The 23,334-nt window shown below is 40.2% G+C and overlaps 1 protein-coding gene across 3 annotated transcripts in view; it reads left to right on the forward strand.

The window, feature by feature from the left end:
- The window catches only part of LOC149468462 (protein regulator of cytokinesis 1-like), a 74,086-nt gene extending 67,579 nt beyond the window's left edge, over positions 1–6,507 (forward strand). For all 3 annotated transcript variants that reach the window (XM_089669964.1, XM_089669967.1, XM_089669968.1), the window contains one exon: positions 1,706–6,507. In XM_089669964.1, coding sequence (XP_089526090.1) covers positions 1,706–1,774 — 69 coding nt within the window. In that variant the 3' untranslated portion in view covers positions 1,775–6,507. The remainder of the gene's footprint in view (positions 1–1,705) is intronic.
- Positions 6,508–23,334: the final 16,827 nt, after the last annotated feature.

A 23,334-nucleotide genomic window follows, 5' to 3' on the forward strand; every position in this document is an offset into this window, starting at 1 on the left:
CTTTGACAGTTACTCAGTCCTGCAACACCGTAGCTAAATGGAAATGTTATCAGTTTTTGATGATGGTATTTAATCACCACTGAGTGTTTATTTTTTTGCTAAATAAAAAAAGGCTGAAAATTTTGAAGAAAAACATGCTTTTCTTTGTTTCTGTTATAACATTTTGCAAATTAAAATCTTCATAAATTTAGGCCAAAATATATACTGCTGCATTTCTTTGGTAAAAACTCAAATTGGTATGTATTGTTTAGTCCGTAGAAAACTTAGTCTACAACCTATGGTGTATATATATCTGAAAACTGATCAATCCTGATATAATAGCGGTCTCATTTCTTGAGTCCCAAAAATGCCAGTGCAAATACCAAATGACCCCTTTTCGGAAAGGTGACAGTCCAAGGTATTAAGAGGAATGGTATTTTTTTTAAGTTGAAGTTTTTTGTCACAATTTTTTTGGAAAATGTAAGAAATTAAAATGTATTTATTTTTTGTTTCAATAAATAAATAAATATATATATATATATATGGTCACCAGTGCAGTACAGCATCATCACATAACTGGTGTGGCAGTGATCAGGGACACTGACTAGTGACTGTATGCAAAAAAAAAAAAATACATTTACATTTTTAAACTTTTTTTTTTTTTTTTTCTTTTACACTTTTACATACGATACAGGTGTTTTTGCATACTCTCATAGAAGTCTTTCCTCCTGGCAGCAGCATTTTGGCAGGAAAAAACCCTGACACTTGTAAAAGTGTCTAAAGCTTTTAGATGCATTTACAAGAGTTTGGACGTTAATTTATTCTGGCTATTAAAATGAATAAATCCTCAAGTGCTAAATGCACTTAGTGCTTAGACTCGTTTGGCAGCATCAGGCGAAACTCTGGAGGCACTGGCAGTGGGTTTTTTTTTTTTTTTTTTTTACTGCCTCTAACACCTCCAGCCACTAAACACTGCTAAAAGCCTATGTGTGCATGGGAGACATAGGCTACCATTCAGGGGAGTTTAGAGGCAAGGAAATGCTGTGGATTGGACAGTACTGGATTGTGACAGGACTTGGATAAAAGTTTAGAGATGGTGGGGGAGACAGGCAGTGATAGGTTTTTTCCCTTCTTGCAGATAGTGCATTAAGGTAAAAATAACCTTTTGTGTTTAGCAACATGTTAATGTGATAAATACAGTATATCCTTCATTTTTTAATATGGATTTTCTAATGCTGCTGTGATGTAGTTTTAAAACTGAACTTTACTCCCCCAATTAGCATTAACTATGACATCATTTTAGTGGGTTTTCATAGACAATTTTTTTTCACCTGGCAAATGGTTTATCTAACCTAAGCATGCTTTCCTGTCTGCATGTTTGAGCTAAGGGCAGGTGGATTCCAGGAAGTAAATACCGAGACGGCCACAGCTAGAAATGCTAGGGAGTGTTTTTCAGAGCGAGCTCTCAACAAAATAAAGCATGGAGACATGGATAGATGGGGGAGTTTGCTTTGAATAATAAAAAGGGATGAAATAGCGTTTTGGGTTTGTGGTGCTCAGATAAGGTTAAGTTCCGCTTTAATATATTTTTATAAGACAAACATTCAAATTGTTTTTGGTTATTGTAATGCTGAAAGGGAGTAGGCATTTAATATGTTCCTATTGCTATCTGTTTGAAAAGGCTATTGCATATTCATTTTAACAATTTTTTTTGTTTCTTTAATAGGAAGAGATCTGCAAGAAGTCTTTCAGTAAGGATGCCATCTTTAACTCCACAGTAAATGAGTACTTGTAATTTTTAATATTGTTTCTTGAAGGTTCTCAATGCACTCATTAAATTGTAGCTTGTAATGTGGGCTTTATTTTATTAAGGTGCACTTGTCTATTTACACAACCATTTTGTGAATTTGCCAAACATGGAGATGCAGGCCCAGGTTTTTCACCATGAAATGGAGGGTTTTTTTTTTTTGTTTTGCTTTGTTTATTTTAAGGAGATGTGACCTTTCAGTGGAAACATTTTTTTGTACAAAGGTCTCAGTAGCCAGTCAACATTGTATATATGCTTTCTTTTTAACTTGTGTCCCTTTTTTAGTATGGTCTTACTGAACCAACTTTTTTGTGTACATATAAGCTGTATTTATGCAAAGATACAACTACTATTAATACTGTACAATATGAAATGCGCAGTATTTATTTAGTGTATTTGAAATAAAGAGAAAAACAAATGTGTTACCCAAGTTATTCCATCATTGTCATTTATAAATGAAATGGCATCACTTTCTTACCAAGCTCCATAGTTTTAAATACTGTGTGTGTAGGAAAACTTGTAACAGAGCCTTCAACTCATGATTAGTTTTGTTTATCCCTTGCCTTTCTCTTAGGGCAGTGATGTTCAATATTTGGGCTAGAACTTAAAATGTGCCTATTCACATAGTTAATATGCATTTTTCTTGTAAACAGACTGTTGGGACAGAGAACAAGGGCACATTTTGGGATTTTAGCATCATGGCACAAAACCACTGTAACAATTGGTTAGTATGTCACTGTGATCTCATACCTTGTATGCCTTCTACCCAATAAGATGGAACACCTGCATCTGAAATCCTAAAGGCTTTTTTTGTGACACAAGGCCTACATTTAGCCTTTGAGATGCATTTGTTAAGGGGCCTGTAGATGTTAGATGACAGTGCGGTGTTGGGCAGTGGTCAAGAGTCTGTGCAGCAGTGCAGAAGTATTTACTCGACTGTTCATAAGACACAATGGGGTTGATCTACTAAAGGCAAACAGATTGTGCAAGTGCTGTTGCACCAGAGCTTGGTAATTGAGGGGTAGCTCTGCTGACTTCCATTTGTGCAAGCAAAAATGCAGTTTTTTTTTCCTTTAATGTGATTGGGTATTCTTCGTAAAGTGAAGCTTTACCTCATTTACTAAGCTCTGGAGCAACTGCAATTGCAAAGTGAACAGTCTACTTACCTTTAGTAAATCAACCCTAAGGATACAAATTCAATAATTATGATTTGGCTTAAAGTGGAGCTCCAGGGAAACACAAATATTTATAAACTGTTTTAACCTGCAAAAGGATTCATTTAAGTCATTAATTCTTGTGATTCACACACCTCACCACGCTTCAAAACCAGAAGGTTCCTGTTACAGCCTTACTACCTCTTAAGATACCTCCCTGCTTAATAGACAAAGGTAATGATGCTGTTATTTTTGTCAAATGTATTACTTGGAAGCATAAGTAGTTTCACTGCTGAAAACAAGAAAATGAAATGTCTCCTTTTATATCTGTGGTGTGCAGAGTTGCATGAATCTCTGCCAGGGCCATTTTGTTTCTGTTTGATTTTGCTGTACATGTATTTATTTGGAAATTCACTCTAAAGCAAACCTGAAAGCAAAGTTCTAGTCACAAAATGTTATTCTCCCTGTGCTTTATACCTAATAATAACTCATTAATGTTCATATTAGACATTAGTTGTAATTTTTATGTATACTTTTAATTTACCTGTTGATCTTGCCAATTTGCAGTTCTCATGAGTTTTGGTTTAGGGCCAACTATGCTGTACTGATGCCTTTAATGACTATTCTTGACAGCATTGTTGGCACTCCATTTCTTCCCTATTTAATTAGATATGTAAAATAACGCATCTTGCTATGCACAAGGGGAGACATGGTGTCATTTTCCTGCCAGCAAGTGTTAGAACTTACTCTAGCAGGCAGGAGAACTATAGTCCCAGTGGGCAGTAGTTCACATTGAGCTGTAACATCAGAGCTCCTGAATTTCACACCCACCATCTCTACAGCTACAGTTGTGACCAAAATTATTCAACCCCCACTGAAATTGAGTGTTTTGGCCAGTTTGACATTGCTTTTGATCATTCAGTCATCTTGCTTACATTTACATTAAAGAGGCACTTGTAGGTCAGACAAATATAACATAACAGTTATAATGAAATAACCACAAATGTCTTTTCTGTGCTCACAGCATTATCAGTTTTATTCAACCCCCAAGTGACATTCAATCTTAGTACTTAGTACAGCATCCTTTTACAGTTATAACAGCTTTTAAACGTGAAGCATAGCTTGACACAAGTGTCTTGCAGCGATCTACGGGTATCTTCGCCCATTCTTCATGGGCAAAGGCCTCCAGTTCAGTCACATTCTTAGGCTTGCGCACTGCAACTGCTTTCTTTAAGTCCCACCAGAGGTTCTCAATCGGATTTAAGTCTGGTGACTGCGATGGCCACTCCAAAATGTTCCAGCCTTTCCTCTGCAACCATGCTCTAGTGGACTTGGAGGTATGCTTGGGATCATTGTCCTGTTGAAAGGTCCAACGTCTCCCAAGCCTCAGGTGTGTGACGGACTGCATCACGTTTCCATCCAATATCTCCTGGTACTGAAGAGAATTCATGGTACCTTGCACACGCTGAAGCTTCCCTGTACCTGCAGAAGCAAAACAGCCCCAAAGCATGATTGACCCTCCACCATGCTTCACAGTAGGCAAGGTGTTCTTTTCATCATAGGCCTTGTTCTTCCTCCTCCAAACATAGCGTTGATCCATGGGCCCAAACAGTTCTAATTTTGTTTCATCAGTCCACAGAACACTATCCCACAACTTTTGTGGTTTGTCCACATGGCTTTTGGCATACTGCAGTCGACTCTTCTTATTCTTTGGAGACAGCAAGGGGGTACGCCTGGGAGTTCTGGCACGGAGGCCTTCATTACGCAGTGTGCGTCTTATTGTCTGGGCTGAAACTTCTGTACCCACATCTGACAAATCTTTTCTCAGTTCCTCAGCAGTCACACGGGGACTTCTCTCCACTCTACGCTTCAGGTAGCGCACAGCAGTCGAAGTCAGCATCTTCTTTCTGCCACGACCAGGTAGCGTTTCAACAGTGCCCTTTGCCTTGAATTTGCGAATGATGCTTCCTAAGGTGTCTCTTGGTATGTTTAACATCTTTGCAATCTTCTTATAGCCATTGCCCTTCCTGTGAAGAGAAATCACCTCTTCTCTTGTCTTCCTGGACCATTCTCTTGCCTTCACCATGTTTGTAACCACACCAGTAAATGTCTAGAAGGAGCTGAGTATCACAGTCATTTTAAAGCTGCCTAATTGGTGCTTATTATGCTTGATTGCTGCTCGGTGACATCCACAGGTGTTTTCAATACCTGATGGAAAGCACCTGTATGAACCTCTGTTCTTCAGAGTGGTAGTCTTTAAGGGGTTGAATAATTGTGGCAATGAAGAAACCACATAAGAACCATTTACTACTGTATTACATAAACAATTGATGTCATTTTAGTTGCATTTGGGTAGTTACAACGTCCTTGTAGGATTTGATTCTGAATACAATTCCAAATGTACACTATAGTCCCTAAACCCCTTTACAGCATTGGGGGTTGAATAATTTTGGTCACAACTGTATGTCTATTCCACAGAGGATTTGTGGTCATGCAACTGCAGATAGATGTTTAAAGATAAAGTATTCTGTGATTTTTCATGTATTTAACATTGTAACTTAAATAACAATGCTGTCAGTGACATTGGTCTGTTTTGAGAGGTCAGCATTTACAACCACTTATTATGTCTAATCCAGTGCAGTGAGAATAAAAGTAGGCACCTTTCTCAGAAGCACAGTAGGTGACTCAGTGCACTGCAATTTACTTCCAGGGCCTATAGTGCTTTTTACTCATTTTACTAAGCCTCACTAGTGGCTTGTTACGTTTGGTCAGCCTAACTGGCCAGCAGTGAGGCATGAAAGACAGGAGTAGGGCGAAACCAGGTTTCTTATCCAGTAGGTGAGTGTATTCGATTCTTTGAAAGCTTTAAAATCAGGTTTTATAAGTGTATAAATACCCTTGTTTACAAAACCATCTTGATTCAAATGATAAGCCTCAATGGAAAAAAGGCAAATATCTAAACTGATCTAAGAAAAATATTTAAAGTTTGAAGACCTCAATGAACGTATTTTCCAAGTACTGTTATATTGCCACAGTGGTAAATTCTTAGGAGCTTTTTTGTGTCTGTCATTTTATGGAACACTGCTCATTAATCATTAAGTACCTTCTATATTGGCATTTAAAATTTTGCTATTTTATAGTCTATTTTGTGATTCTGCTTCTGTGATCAATATGGTTTCTGAGCAGTATTCACAGTCTTTGGATTTAGCTCAGCTTTCACTCTTGGGATTTTGTTACAGTACATGTATCCTAAATTTAGGAAGCATGAAATTATGGTATTGCTGTAGAGCATATATTACCAGGGCCACAGTGGATCATTCTCAAAGTCTTATGCATTTATGTATGCAATCTAAACCATAAAACTAAAGTTGCATCTGTGCTATGTATAACAATATTTGTACATAAAGGTTTTTCAAAAAGTCAAAAACTGCCAAATGCATGTGTACATATTTCTTTCTAAAACTAATCGTTTGTCTAGAGCTGTGTATTTTGTATGTTTAAATGTTTGTTCTTTTACATTTTTTTTATACTGATTTTCTGTCTAATTAAAGTGTATACTTGTTCATATATTGTGGTCAGTCATTTTTTTCATATGTTGAACTCATATGTTTTCAGCAATCTATTTTTTTTTTTTATATATATATATTCCCTACCCCCTACTTTTCTTCGCCAGCATGCTGTACAGCATTTCCTTATTTTCACATTCGTTTAAGGCTTTGTCCTAAAACTGGAGTGACCATCCTTTCCATCCTGCTATGCACTGGCAGGTGGGAGAAGTCAGGTCGACCCAGATATCGGGCCTATCCAAGCTAATAGAGATTACAGCATAAGACACTGGTCTAAGATTTCCTTACTTGCTGTTTGTGCTCCTGTATGTAAGTGGATAATACAGCACACATTGTCATCCTGTTGCCCAACTTGCAGGCTGCATGTGGCCTGCTATGTCTTTGCTATGAGTTGGGCTTGCCACCTGTTGGAAATCTGTTAGGTGTTGAAATGCATCCTGTTTCAGACCTAGCATTGAAACACAGTATGGTCAGGAGGAGTGATCAGAGAGAGAGTGGCACTATCAAGAGAGGGTGAGAGTTCACCTTTTTATGTTCTTTGAAAGGTAAACTTGCATTTTAAAATAATAAGAGATAACAGAAGGCACAATGTACATTGACAGCAAAAATATTGGATTAGCAGAATCTGCAAGCATATCATAATGCCTTTTGGTACCGTTTAATGAACGGCTATGTTCACTTTTGTGATAAAATGCATTATGCAGTCAAGGGGTTCTTGTACTTCTAAAAACACTGTGGTTTTGAAATTTTGGCGTTTATTTTAAGAGCCATACCTGTGGGCTGTTGTCTGTGCTAGTATATATTTTTCTTAAAAGCAGATTGCAAAAAGAATGATATATGCAACCTTTATTGTGATTTGAGAAGATTGGAAATGCCAAGAAAAATAATTCCTTGTCCCTAACAGTTCATGCCACAGCAAATGGTAAACAGTTTTTTACCTTAATGGAGGGAATGCATTCATGTAAAAATGGCGTTACCTTTATAACCACTCTAAACGCCTTTTATATGTTCTCAGAAGTCTTGGAGGGACTCTATTCAGTCAGTTGTTGCCTCCCTTCAGTGCAGAGACTTCTTCACATCCATCGACATAAGGGATGTGTATCCTCACAATTTCATCTTTCCAGGTCATTGGTGATGCCTTCATTTCACAGTGGGTGTCTGTCAGTTTGAGATCTATCTCTTCTGTCCTGCTTCTGCTCCAGTCCTGGGCATTCTCTGCCTTAGGATTCTTCTAATTGGATAGTTAGACAAATTGCTGCTGTGAGAACAGACAACCTTGATCTTCAGTGTCAGTCATGCTTGTATAGATCCTGAACATTGACAAGTAATCTCTGATTTCATCACAAAGCTTGAAGTACTTGGGCCTCTTCCTGGATACCCATCAAACCAATATATTCCTGCCCAAGGAGAAGTGGACAGAACTGCAGTGTGAGGTTTGACAACTTCAATCTCATTGTTGGCCTTCCCTCTACGAAGTTGCATGCGAGTGCCGAGATTGATGGTATCCACTTTAGAAGGTATCCCATTTGCTCAGTTCCACTTAAATTGCTTGAAAAAGAACAATCTTGTGGCATGGGACAAATCGAGTCTTTCCGGGCAAGCGGATTTCATTAAATCAGGGACCCAAGTTGTGTCCATGGTGGCTTCTGTCTCCTACATTGTTAGCCACCATAGTTGGCTTACAATGGAAGATTGTCATGAGGAACACTGGCGTTCTGAGTTGGTGGGGAGTTCTGGGTCCTCTGTTCAGGGTTGTTGGCCTCCAGAGGAATCACGCTTCCAAATCAACATCTTTGATTTAATTCACTGCACCTCACTTCTGACCTGCCTTCTGGTCCAAATTAAATCACACTATGCCACAGCTGTGGTGTACACATTCCTGGGGTGAAGAACTGACAGGCAGACTCTCAGCAGACACCATGACCTAGAGAATGGTCTCTCTAAGTGGAAGTTCCATATATCAGTGTCGTTGAACTCTGGATGTGGACTTGTTTGCTTCTTGGTTAGGCAAAAATCTGGACATAATGGTGTAGATTTATGAAAACTGGTGCAGCTGTGTATGGTATCCAATCAGATTCTAACTTCAGCTTGTTCAATTAGGCTTTGGCAATAAAATCTGTAAACTGATTGGTTTCTATTCAGAAACCGGAGCAATGCTGGAGGCAATTTACATTAATAATTATGCTACCAAAATTAGTATGTGCTGTATGTTTCTTGCTGAAGAACATTATTTGTTTTTATCAAATTATCAGTAAAGTTCCACTTTTATTGTACTTTACAGGACACAGGAGAGTTTATTCTTAGAACACTGGGATATGCTTCACCTCCAGGTGATTGTATACTGGCAAATATCAAAACTTGATTCATCGTTGCATAATTTCTCCTACTCTCCCAGCATTGCCTCTGTGATTTCTTTTTTTCTCCTTTATATACTAGTGTCCATAGGTGATGGACTTGTCTATGCATTTTTAGAGGAGTGGACGTCATTCAGGTCAGTCCCTACTAATGTCACTAAAGGGGCTGTACCCAAAACCCTAAGTGAGAAGAATGGGGAAGGCCTGTACGGTGCAATATGCAATGGATCCGACATTTGTAGTTAGCTGGTAGGAGCCATGGTCTGCAGCAGAGACCAGTCACTGAAGACCTTGCAGGTTAGTCTGGCCAAGATTTGGTAAAAAATGACACAATGGTTTCCCCTTTCCCGTTCCCCTGCCAGTCATATTCAGGGGGTTCCTGGGTGCAGTCAGCAGTTTTCTCCAACATGCTGAGAGCTGCAAGGTCCAGGTCGGCTAGCACTGCTAGAGGGTGCTGCTGCGTTTTCAGTCTGTTAGCCACTCTGTTAGGCACTGGATGCATACACGCTGCCCAGCATGGAACACAAAAGAGCCTCTGGCTCAGTGCCGGTGTGGATTGTCTACTGTGCCGGAACAACTGGCGGATATCTGTAATTGTTTATGGCAGGATGACCATAAAATGGTCTAGGTCCCTTTTCACTGCAGGAGCTGCTTTGTGAGTTTCCCCTCCCACCCTTTCTGGGGTTGGAAGAGGAGGAGGCAGTTGAGGAATGGTCCAAGGAGGCAGACTCCTCCAAGGCAGACATACTGGCCTCAAATGTTTCTCAAATTCAAGGGACTACTGTGAGTTTCCTCACAAGGATGGTCTGTAGAAATCTGAAGCTGTCACTACAGGAACCCTCAAGGCCTAGGGTGACAGGGCTGGGGTCTTGGAAAGCACCCAGGCCAGCCTAGTCCTTTTTGTTGCATTCTCATACTGAAGAGGATCTGCACAAGGACTGTGCCCATTTGCACAAAGTTGTTTGCACCCCTAAGTGGTTTATGCAATAGCAACAATACCCAATAGAGGAAAGCTTCAACAAAAGGCAGTCCTAGCTGTGAACCCTTACAGTACCAGTAAATGATTTACCAGTTTTAAGCTCCTTGTGGACAAAAAATTTGAGTCCCTCTTTATGGAATTCTTTTCCTTGGCAAGTGCAGCCTTGCAAAGTGCTATTGCATCTATGGTGGTTTGTCAAATTTTGTAGGTTTGGGAAAAGTGCAAGGCTAAAGAACCTGGGCCTCTTAAGTCAGGTTCCTTGACTAGACAACACTCCTGAGCCAAGCCCATTTGGAAATCATTGCTCAGGAAGGTCTGTGATGTCTCATTGGTTGCTGAATGATGTGTCTGCAACTTGGGAAGCAGAAGAGTGTCCGAGGTGCTTCACTGACTTGCAGTGTCTTGCTTAGGATCAGATGCTTTCTGTGAAATTGAATTGTCATTGTTCTGCTTAAGGATGAATTGCAAAGTCTGTCTTGCAGGTTCATAAGATGGACTCAGGGTGGAATGATGGACTTCCTCCTCTGCAGCTTGTTCCAAACTTCCTCACTTGATTGCTGCTGTTTCCTCTTTTTCTTTCTGAACTACTTCCAACTATGCATCTGGCTGAGCTGCTTGTGCATCTGCACGTGAAAATGCCTGAGTAGTTACTGCTTCTGCTTGCATGTGTACCTGGGCTGCTTGTGCGTTCATGGCTATTTCCTTAAGCAGTGATTTTTATTTATTTTTTTTCCCCCCTTCTGCCTTTGCCTCCGGGCGTAATACCCATGAATTCAGAGATGATTGCTGTGAGCAGGGCATTGGTGATCAATAGGATCCCTTTGAAAGTTTGGAAGACAAGGGCTTTCAGGACACAATTTCATTCAGTTGTAATATCCTGTCCTCTGTGGCCTGTTTTGTTGGTAAAGTTGGAAAGGGCTATTTACTTCTCACATAGATTCTTTAGTTTTAATGTTTTATAAGAAAATAATATTTTTCACATAATTTATTTTAGCTCATATGGGCCCCTTTAACTTTGCAAGTGGACTCTTTAGTTGCACTACCTCATAAGCGGTTTCATCAGCAACAGTGATGCATTGCATACTTTTCATCCCACAGGTCAGATAAGTAGTCATTTCTGCCTCCTTTGCTTCATAACGCTTTTATTTGCAAGGAAGGCTTAACTGTACGTTTTGGTTCTAGAAGATATTCCTGCTTGCTTAAATCAGCTTCATCTTGGTGGAAGAGAAGGTTTCTCACCATCTAACTGCAAAGAGTTAAACTGTTGAGATTCTTGGTCACATGCTGATGCAAATATGAGCAGTGTAGCTGTGTCTGTGTGCAAAGATTATGCAGAAAAGGCAAGTTTTTTTTTACAACTGAGGAATTAAGCACAGTCTTTCATAGCTCAGCAACTGCAGCAGCAGAATAATTATGAGAGAAATAGTTCCTGTCATTCAGTGGTCTCCAAACTTTCTGAACAAAGTGCCAGTTTACTATCGTTCAGACTTACAGGGGGACAGATTTAGGCCATTGGGGATAGAAAAGGTTCCAACGTCAGTGAGGATAAACAATGCCCTTTCGTTGGTGTCATTGGGAGGAGTTCTACCCCTTCATTGTTGGTATCAGTGGCTGAAAATAGTGTCCCATGGGCTGGATAAAAGTAAGCAAAAGGCTGCTTCTGCCCCCTGGGCCACAATTTGGAGACCACTGCTGTAGTTCAACAAAGCTCAATACACAAACTCTAATACTTGCACAGCTTCCATACCGTAGGAAGATTTAATTCTGTAAATGAGGAAGACACATTAGAATGGTGTAGTAGACTACAATATGTTCCTCAGTTTCTAAAGGCAGGGTTATGCAAACAGATTTCAGTCTATTTTGCAGCCATGTGCTCTCTGAGGCACAGGAAAACATTGTAAATAGAGTATATAGAAGGATACTGAATCCTGTTCTGTTTCCACTATAACTTTTTTCAATTGAGCCTACTTGCTAGAGCCACTCTGTATGGACAATATGGCAATCTGCTGAGATGGCAAAATCTACAATCTGTGTCCAAGTCCAAGAAGACCCAGAGTGAAATTCAATATAGTTTACTGCAGATGTGGCAAATTCTAAGATTATTTCCTGAGCACTTCTTATGGGTGAAAGGGCATCCCAGAAAAATATTTTTCTAACTCTAGATGAATCATTGAACACTATGATGCACAAGGCAAAATTAATCAGAAAGCATGGGGAAACAGGGATTATCTAACCAAGGCTTTTTACTATGTAACACAAAACTGCTGGTGGGAGCACAGTTGTAAATTCAAAGAGCTATTCAGATATTGTTATACTTCAGAATGATGATAGGAACATGTAGAGCTTTCAGAGGATGTGTTTAAAGTCCTAATAAGGATATTTTATAATTGAATCTCAAGACTATGTTGGGGGGAAAAAAACGAAACCGTTCTGTCTGCAATACTAACTTTCAATGCGGAGCACTCCCTCACGCTGTTCTCTTCACCGCACGATGTCCTCCGTCTCAAGGGTTAAATGATGAGCCATGTTGTTCAACCCTGAACAGTGAGACCATGACCACTGAGCATATGCAGAGTTGTCTCCACATGATATGTCTTATGAAGAGACGAGAGGGGAACACTGGAAGAAGGGGAGGATCAGAGAAGTCAGGATCAAACAGCCTTTTTACACAATACAGAAGGTTAACCCCTTAGGTTCCACAGTGAGTATGATAAGCATGCTTTGCTGCATATACAGACTGATTTTACTGTTGTGTGTTTAGTACCACTTTACCTCTTTACTCCATTTATATTTAAACTTGAAGCTCAGGAAAGCTGAACATACTGTAAATAAAAAAACAGCTATAAAGGACAGACTGTACATACTCTGTAGTATTAATTACCCAAGCAGAGTAACATAGAGATGAAATTGATTGAAAAAATACTTTGTGTATAATCAAAAAGATCATTTGAAGAACATTGCTCTAGCAAGGTGAACATACAAACCGCAGTCAAAAACAATAAGTGAGTGTATTAAAAGAATACGTCTGTATTGTAACGTAGCTGGTAGACAATATTATGCATCAAATTGACTAGGAATTCAAAATATAATCACATGCATTGCTTGAATGTAGGAATAAGGAATCATGAACAATTGCAAATGAGACAATAAAGGGTAATATTCTACAAATGTCCAGGTGCATGGGACTTGGTAGAGGATGAGTTAACGTGAATAATAACACATCAGACTGAATCAAGTCACCATGCAATCAATAACATATCGATATGATCATCTTCTAAGCACTTGCTTCCAATAGCTACAGTATGACAGTGTGGAGATAGTAGATATTAAAGTCTCCGTATTAGTTCTCACTGCTAGTAACCTCCATTCGTGGATGATGAGGCATCAATAGAAATAAAGCAGCGGTGTAAATAGATCAATCAGATCATTCAAAATGGGCATTCTATAGGAGGAAGCTCAGAGCTGTCTATGCAATGACGTAAATACAAAGTGACCACTCAGATTGAGAAGTTTAGACAGCACATTAAGGAAAGAATAAGCATAGGTGTATTGAGACAAGGAAGTCCAATGCAGTATATAATGAACAAGGATAGTGGTGATTCAAGCATAAGACCATAGCCGAATGCATCGGTTCAGTTGGAGTAGTCTCTTACTACCACCTCCAGTCAAAGCACTGCAATACATCCACTTGAAGGTATGGATGCTTCACTTTCCAATATAGAGCTGTTTCCCATTGCCACAAATCGCAGCTATTGTTGTGCCTACTTGGTGCTTAGCAGGAATAACTTCCAAGTGATATGCCGTGTAACTTGGCTTTCGACCCACCATATGAAATCCAGCATGGAGATACCAGCATACGTCACTTCCAGACATGATGACATCACTAAGTTGACACGTTTTGTCTGCCAATCATTGCTGACTTCATCAGAACTGGGATGGGACAGTCTTACACTTCCTTATATACCCTGTCTCTTACATAATGGACCTGTCATTGCACCCTCTTGTGTTGAGATGCCATCGTTACAATATAAAACAATTTAAAATAGACTGCAAAGACCCTATCAAGAAGAAAGGAAATCAAGGGGAGGGGGAGAGAAACATGCATTGCAATTAGATGTTGTTTTTAGCCTTCTCAAAGGGAATGAAGTTTATTTACCTTAGTGAAAAAAGAGGAAACTCAACTTTTTGCACTCCTGAAGATTTACCCCCCTTAATGACCAGTCCTTTTTTTGCTGTTTGGCGCTGCACTACTTCAACTGATAATTTTGCGGTCATGCAATGTTGTACCCAAACAAAATTTACGTCCTTTTTTTCACACAAATAGAGCTTTCGTTCGGTGGTATTTGATCACCTGTGCGCTTTTTATTTTTTGCGCTATAAACAAAAAAACACGAACGTTTTGAAAAGAACAGTATATTTTACTTTTGGCTATAAAAAATATATAGTAAACTAAAAATTAGTCAAATTTTGGCCAAAATGTATTCTGCTACATGTCTTTGGTAAAAAAAAATCCCAATAAGTGTATATTGATTGCTTTGTGTGAAAGTTATAGTGTCTACAAACTATGGTATAGATACTGAAATTTATGCCATTTTCTTGCTATACAGTGCTGCACTAGTTTAACTGACAATTGCGTGGTCATGCAATGCTGTACATAAATTGATGTCCTTTTTTTCACACAAATAGAGCTTTCTTTTGGTGGTATTTGATCACTTGTGCATTTTTTATTTTTTGCTCTATAAACCAAAAAAACGTGAAAATTTTGAAAAAAACCTATATTTTCTACTTTCGGCTATAAAAAATATATCGTAAACTCAAAGTTAGTCATAAATTTAAGCCGAAATGTATTCTGCTACATGTCTTTTGCGCTACAAAACAAAAAACCCGAAAATTTTGAAAAAAATATTTTTTTTCATTTCGTCATAAAAAAATATCCAAAAAACTCAAATTTCGTCATAAATTTAGGCCAAAATGTATTCTGCTACATGTTTTTGGTAAAAAAAATTCCCAATAAGTGTATATTGATTGCTTTGTGTGAAAGGTATAGCATCTATAATCTATGGTATAGATAATTTGAAATGTACACAGCTTTTACTTTCTGACTGCCTATCACATTTCTTGAGGTGCTAAAATACCAGGATAGTACAAACACCCCCAAATGACTCCCTTTCGGAAAGTAGACACCCTAAGCTATCTGCTGAGGGGCATATTGAGTCCATGGAATATTTATTTTATTTCCACAACTTTTTGGAAAATGACTTTTTTTTTTTTTAAACACAGTTGTCACTTAAATGATATATTGCTCACAAAATCCATTGTTATATGTGGAATTACACCCCAAAATACATTCTGCTACTTCTACTGAGTATGGGGATACCACGTGTGAGACTTTTTGGGAGCCTAGCCACATACAGGAGCCTGAAATCCAATGAACACTTTGAAAGCCTGAAGGTGCATAACTTCTTCATTTCACTTCCTCACTACCTATCACAGTTTCAGAGGCCCTGAAATGCCAGGATAGCACCAAACCCCCCCCCCCCCCCAAGTGACCCCTTTTTGGAAAGTAGACACCCCAAGGAATTTAAAAAGAGGCATGGTAATTATTTTGCAGATCTCATTTTTTCTCACAAGGTTTTGAAACATAAAAAAGAAAAAAAAATGTTTTTGTTTTCTTTCTTCATTTTCCGAAAACTGGTGGCAACAAACGAGATCTGCAAAATACTTACCATGGTTCTTATCAAATTTCTTAGGGTGTCTACTTTCCAAAAATGGGTCATTTGGGGGGGGGGGGGGGTTTGTTATTCTGGCATTCCAGGGCCTCCGAAACTGTGATAGGTAGTCAGGAAGTGTAATGAGGAAATAAAGCCCTTTAAAAGCCTGAAGGTGCTTATTGGATTTTGGGGTCCTGTGCTTGGCTAGACTGCCAAAACATCTCTCACATGTGGTACCCCCATACTCGGGAGAAGTAGCAGAATGTATTTTGGGAGTAATTCCACATATACCTATGGCATGTGTGAGCAATAAATTATTTAAAGGACAATTTTGTGTAAAAATGTCTTTTTTTTTTTTTTTGTCATTTTCCAAAAACTTGTGGTAAAAAAATAAATTCTATTGGTTCAACATGCCTCTCAACAAATAGTTTGGGGTGTCTACTTTCCAAAAAGGGGTCATTTTGGGGGGTGGGGGCATTTTATGCCCAGCATTAGAAGTTTATGCCACACATCACTCACTCTTCTAACCACCTAAAGACCAAGCCTTTTCTGACACTTTTTGTTCACATTAAAAAAATCTGTATTTTTGCTAGGAAATTCATTTGAACCCCCAAATATTCTATATTTTTTTAGTGCAGACACTTTAGTGAATAAAATGGTGGGTGCTGCAATTTTTTATCTCACATAGTACTCACACAATGATTTTTCAAATGCAATTTTTTGAAAAGTATACACTTTTTTTAATTTTAATGCACAATAACACACTATATTGGCCAATTATTTGGTAAGATATAAAAGATAATGCTATGCTGAGTAAATAGATACCAAACATGACATGCTTTAAAATTGCGCATACCCCGTGCAATGGCAACAAACTGCATACATTTTTAATATCTATAGGCAACGCTTTAAAAGCCTTTACAAGCTACCATTTTAGATTTACAGAGGAGGTCTAGAGCTATAATTACTGCCCTTGATCTGTTTGTGGTGATACCTCACACGCATGGTTCAACTGTTGTATCCATACTGGCACAGGGTCAACGCTCACGACTGCAGGTGCGCACAGGGGGGGCGAGAGTACTTTTGTTTTTTAATTTTTTTTTTTTTTATTCTGATTTATTTATTTTTACACTGTCCCTTTATTTTTTTTTTTTTTTATCACTTTTAATGCTATCACAGGGAATTCAAATATCCCCTATAACTTCAATGGGCATTGTCATACAGTTGCAAGAAAAAGTATGTGAACCCTTTGGGATTACGTGGAGTTTTGCATGAATTGGGCATAAAATGTGCTCTGAACGTCATCTAAGTCACAACAATAGAAGAACACAGTCTGCCCAACATAATACTACACAAACATTAGATGTTGCCATGGTTTAATTGCACATAACATGTAAAAATTCACAGTACAGGGAGGAAAAAGTCTGTGAACCTTTGGACTTAATAACTGGTTGACCCTCCTTTGGCACCAATAACCTCAACCAAACGTTTCCTGTAGTTGCAGATCAGACCTGCACAACGATCTGGAGTAATTTTGGACCACTCCTCTTCACAAAACTGTTTCAGTGTAGCAATATTCTTGGGATGTCTGGTGTGAATCGCTCTCTTAAGGTCATGCCACAGCATTTCAATCGGGTTGAGGTCAGGACTCTGACTGGGCCACTCCAGAAGGCGTATTCTGTGCTGTTGCAGCCATTGTTTTGTTGAATTACTTGTATGCTTTGGGTCATTGTCCTGTTGCATCACCCATCCTCTGCGGAGCTTCAGTTGGCGGACAGATGGTCATACGTTTTCCTGCAAAATGTCTTGATAAACTCTAGAATTAATTTTCCCATCAATGACAACAATCCGTCCAGGCCCTGAGGCAGCAAAGCAGCCCCAAACCATGATGCTCCCTCCGCCATGTTTTACAGTGGGGATGAGGTTTTGATGTTGGTGTGTTGTGCCTTTTTTTCTCCACACATAGTGTTGTGTGTTCTTCCCAAACAACTCAATCTTGGTTTCATATGTCCACAGTATATTTTGCCAGTAGTGCTGTGGAACATCCAGGGGCTCTTTTGCAAACTTCAAACGTGCTGCAATATTCTTTTTGGACAGCAATGGCTTCCTCCGTGGTGTCCTCCCATGTACTCCATTCTTGTTTAATGTTTTCCTTATTGTAGATGTGTCAACAAAAATGTTAGCATGTGCCAGAGATTTCTGTAGGTCTTTAGCTGACACTCTGGGATTCTTCTTTACCTCATGCAGCATTCTGCGCTGTGCTCTTGCAGTCATTTTTACAGGACGACCCCTCCTAGGGAGAGTAGTAACAGTGCTAAACTTTCTCCATTTGTAGACAGTCTGTCTTACCGTGGACACATGAACATCAAGGCTTTTGGTGATACTTTTGTAACCCTTTCCAGCTTCATGCAAGTCAACAATTCTTGATCGCAGGTCTTCTGAGAGCTCTTTTCTGCGAGGCATGGTTCACATCAGACAGTGCTTCTTGAAACCAGTAAACCCAAAACAGGTGTGTGTTTTTTAAGGGCAGGACAGCTGTCAGCAACACATCCAATATCATCACACTGATTGGAGTCAAGGTTGGCTCACTCCTGGCTCCAATTAGCTCTGGGAGAAGTCATTAAGCTAGGCCCTCACATACTTTTTCCTCCCTGCACTGTGAATGTTTACATGTTATGTGCAATTAAACCATGGCAACATCCAGTGTTTGTGCAGTATTATGTTGGGCAGACTGTGTTCTTCTATTGTTGTGACTTAGATGACGTTCAGAGCACATTTTATGCCCGATTCATGCAAAACTCCACGTAATCCCAAGGGGTTCACATACTTTTTCTTGCAACTGTATATTCTTTTTTGAGAAATCTGGGGTCTATCATACTCTAGATATCTCCTCTGCCCTTACATTATCTAATCTCACCAAGATCGGTGTGATCAGATGCTTTCCCAATTTACAAATGGTGCTGTTTATATCCTGCGCAACTGAAGTGATGAAATGCACGTAGCTTCTGATTTCTTAGACTATAGAGATGCTTGGCACCATTCCAGTCTGCAATCAGCTCTATGATCAGCTGGCAGAAACACCGACTGCATTCTCAGGTTTCCCCAATGGCTGGGGACTGCCCGAGAAGGCTGTGGAAGGCAGCGGGGGAGGGGGGCATTTTCTCCCGCTGCTTGTAAAAGCAATCTTGAAGCTAATTAGCCACTAGGATTGCTTTTACATGAAAGCCCATCGCCGGCTGAAAAAAAAACGATACCAGGATGATGGCTGCAGGCATCACCCTGGTATAACCATTCAACGTCCAGTGATGTACCAGTACGTCGCTGGTCCTTGTTGGGTGTATATGCTATGTTCTTTTTTTCTTTATGCAGCCTGTGGGCTGAATGGAAAAAAAGAAGAAATCTCTGCCAGAAAAAGTGTGTGGTATGCCCACCATTAGAATACCTCCCTGCGTCCATCCACTTCTAATAGTGGGCACACATGAAATGTGCCAACAAATATAAAATATATATGCTGAAGCATAGGGGCCATCCACCCACTGGCCACCCCAGGCCCCCATGTTTCGGCATATATGCTCTTTTTTTTTTTTAACTGCGGATGAAAAATCCCATCTGACAGCACTGCACACATCTACTTATGTATATTCTGAGAGCAAGACCCTGTTGCTGTCAGAATAAACAAGTCAGTGCTGCAGTTTGACATTCCTGCAAAGAAATCAACAATGGTAAACAATAAAACAGTCAATAAAACAACTTTATAATTGAAATATCTCTGCAAGGAAAAGTGTATGGTGGTATGCCCACCATTAGAAATCCTCCCTTCATCCACCCACTTCTAATGGTGGGCACACATGAAATGTGCCAACAAATATAAAATATATATGCTGAAGCATAGGGGCCATTCACCCACTGGCCACCCCAGGCCCCCATGCTTCGGCATATATGTTTTTTTTTTGTTTTTTTTTTTTTAACTGCGGATGAAAAATCTTATCCGACAGCGCTGCCCACACTGATTTACAGTATGTATATTCTGAGAGCAAGTTCCTGTTGCTGTCAGAATAAATAGGTCAGTGCTGCAGCTGAAAGCATTCCTGCAAACAGCAAAGGTTAACAATAAAACAGTAACAAAAAAAAACAGTAAAAGTAGAACAATAACAAAAATGGCAACGAAAAAAATATTTTTGGTTTTTACAATTTTTAATTTTTGGGGGGATTTGTACTTTTTTTATTTGAACTTTTTTTTTCAAACTTTTAACTTGTTAAAAACAGATAATAGGGTCTCTCCAAATGCCAGTTTTCTGACTACCTAACATCTGTCGAGACCCTGTGTAAATGTGCCCTGAACTGTGCCGTTATGTACCCTATACTAATAGTCCATTAGTGTATGGTAGAGGCGGAAGCAGTTCTTGACGCAGAGGCCAGGTTGGTCAGGACAGGAGGGACAACAAAAGCAGCTGTCATGCCTAATTCCATGTCTGCTACAGACACATCTTTTTTGGGGTCTTCTTTGGGTTAGGGTACCAGGAATGGCATCGGGAAAATGCCACTCATGCAGCCGGCTAACTGCATCTGGGTTGGGGGTTTGGGGCATAGCACCTTCTGGATACAAAAGGGCCCTGATGATCTCTAACTGGAATTTTAGATAGGATCCACTATGTCCAGTTGCTTTGTAAAGAACAAAAGCATTATGTATAGCCAATTGAAATAACTAAACAGACACTTTTTTGTACCAGCGTCTGGCTTTTCGGGAAACTAAGTACGGCTTCATCATCTGGTCGTTGAAGTCCACCCCTCCCATGTTAAGGTTATAGTAGTGGACACAGAGGGACTTCTCAACAACACCAGCTGCCGTGGCAATTTGGATGGTCATATCTGCGTGAATGGAAGACAGGACGAAAACATCCCATTTGTCCTTCCACTTCACTGCGAGCAATTCTTTGTTTCTCAAGCAGGCTTTTTCCCCCCTTTCTAAGATGGGTATTTATAAGCTGTTGGGGGAAGCCCCGGCGATTAGGTCGCACAGTGCCAAATGCGCAAATTTCAAGATTGAACAAATGTTTAAACAGTGGCACGCTTGAATAAAAATTGTCCACGTATAAGTGGTACCCCATATGGAAAAAGGATGACGCCAAGTCCCCAACTATCTTGCCACTGCTCCCCATGTAGTCTGAGCATCCGGGGGTCTCCACATAACTATCTTTTCCCTCGTAAATCCAAAACTTACATGTATAGCCTGTTGCCCTCTCACAGGTCTTATACACTCTGGCACGCTGGGGATGTACTGTTTGAATGCAAGGCGGCCAGAAAAATTAATGAGGGACTCATCGATGCAGATGTTTTGATGGGGAGTATACACATCTGCAAATTTTTGGTGATTTACGAGGGGCCGAATTTTGTGGAGCCGGTCAAATTCAGGGTCACCCCGAGGACGACTGAGTGTGTTGTCACTGAAGTGCATAAAACGCAATATCGTCTCATATCTATGCCTGGCCATGGCAGCAGAGAACATGGATATGCGAAGAAGCAGGTCTGTGGACCAATACAACTACAATTCATTTTTTTTTATTATTGCCCATGTTGAGGGTTAGGCCCAAAAAAGCTTTAAATTCGGAAACCGTAATGGGAATGGTCTGGCAAGGTGTGAATTTGGGTTGGCGGCGATAAATTGTCGTGCATATAAATTGCTTTGATCCACAATCAATGCATAAAGATCATCTGTGAAAAACAGCTCAAAAAAATCAAGGGGAGTATTTAAATTTGCTGTTTCCACCTTAATTCCGGGTTGGGCAGTGAATGGGGGAAGTAAGTGTGCTTCAGAATTTGTGGGCTGCCAATCGGGATTTGCAAGCACATCCTGAAGGATACTAGGGGCTCTACAGGCCTGTGTGCAAATTCTTGGTGGCCGCGGGACACTACTTGTGCTAACCACCACACCAGCTTGTACTGCACAGGGACTCGCCACGTCACCAAGTGATACTGCAGTGCTGGTATGTATAAGACCAGGACGTACTAGACCACTGGTGCTCGCCAGTTCACCAAAAGGTAGCGCAGCACTAGTACTGGCACTCTGCTGCATATGAGAGTCATCATGCATTTGTACCACCTCAGCAACCTGGAAATAGGGTCGGGTACGCCTGATCTTAGCAAGGACCTCTTCTCCGTCGTCTGAGTTAACTGTCAGGGTGCCGCTGCTGTCTACAGGTTCGTATTCTGAGGTGGATTCTGTCAGTGAGTCTTCCCCTTCGCTCTCACCTGACATGCTCAGAATCCTGTAGGCCTCTTCACTAGAGTACCTTTGCTTGGACATTTTGGCCACTAAATTTATAGGTACCTAGTGCGACTCACGAAACAAAGCACCTGGCTGTCAGGGTAATAATTTACCGACAAATGCTAACAGAGATCAGGCCTGATTATGGGAACACTGCGGTTTTGTGTGTAATGTATCAAGTGACCGTTATCTACTGACACTGCACTTCCTGGGGGAGAAGGGGGGGCATAGGGGCTAAACGCAGGTGCTGGCAGGTGTCAGGGCTGATCCCACTAACGCTGCATTTTTGGGAGCTCTATAGTAATGTGAACGCTGGTATAGCGCTGATCTGATCAAAGATATTGATCCAATCAGACACTATACTAGCAATGGAGGTTTAGCATGCAAGTGAGTGTGTTCCTGGCAATCAAGGGGTTAGATGTGATTACTGGTGTACTAGCGGGCAATCTGACGCTATCTGGGAGGGGCGCTAACTGACGCTAACACTATCGGAAGTCGCTAGTGACACTAATACAGTGATCAGTAAAACTCTGTGCACAGGGCAGTGAAGGGGTTAACTGGGGGGGCGATCAATGGGTTAAATGTGACCTAGGAGTGTTCTAACTGTAGGTATGTGCTGTTTTACTCACGTTTTGTATGTCTTCTTCTCTCTCTGGGACGTTATGCGCCCAGCCAGAGAAGAGTTACATCATATCCTGTCTGTGTAACTGTCAACACAGGACAGGATAGGACAGAGACCGATCATCCAACTTCAGCCAGACATCACTGGCTGAAATCGAATGATTGTTACCTCGGGGATCGAATGGTGACACCCACGGTCGGCTGGGGCGCGCGCGCCCCCCCCTGCCCGCGAAAACCTTGGGAGCATGGATCACATTTTAAAACGTGATTTTGCCCAGCAGTGCCACCTTGTGGACGTTTTTCCCCAGTGGCTGGACAGCAACCAGTTAAGAAAAACTTTGAAATTTAGTTCAGTGTTTAATCCTTGTGGTATTAACGTTCCCAATATATAAATCCAATATTTTTCTTTCTGTAATGGAACCTTATCAAAGTCTCCTCTTCTAGATGATACATTTAACAAAAAGATCCCTTTTACTTTTAAAGCTTCCATCCGTCCATGGTGTGCCTCCATGAAATGTGCCAAAGGATTTTTCCTTTCCTTCTCAATTCTACTTTGATCTTTCCTAATATCTCTTATATGTTCACCAATGTGAACCCTCAAGGACCTTTTTGTTTTGCCTATATAGTATTTCTCACATGTACATTCCAGCATATATATGACCTTACTACTTGAACAATTGATGAAATTCTTAATTTCAAAGGTCCTTGTTTTGTCCGCATTGGTGAACAGTTGACACTTCTCTACAAAGGGACAAATGTGGCAATGGCCACATGGATTCATACCCCGCACTCTTGCCATTTTAGTTAGTCAGTTGTCTTTTGGATACTTTTTAAATTCTGATCTTCCTAGTAGATCATTTAGATTAGAGGTCCTTTTGGCCACCATTTGAGGTCTAGT

The sequence above is a fragment of the Staurois parvus genome, unplaced genomic scaffold (genome assembly GCF_062004578.1).
Source record: "Staurois parvus isolate SC_StPar_1 unplaced genomic scaffold, SC_StPar_1.0 ptg000086l, whole genome shotgun sequence".
NCBI lineage: Eukaryota > Metazoa > Chordata > Amphibia > Anura > Ranidae > Staurois > Staurois parvus.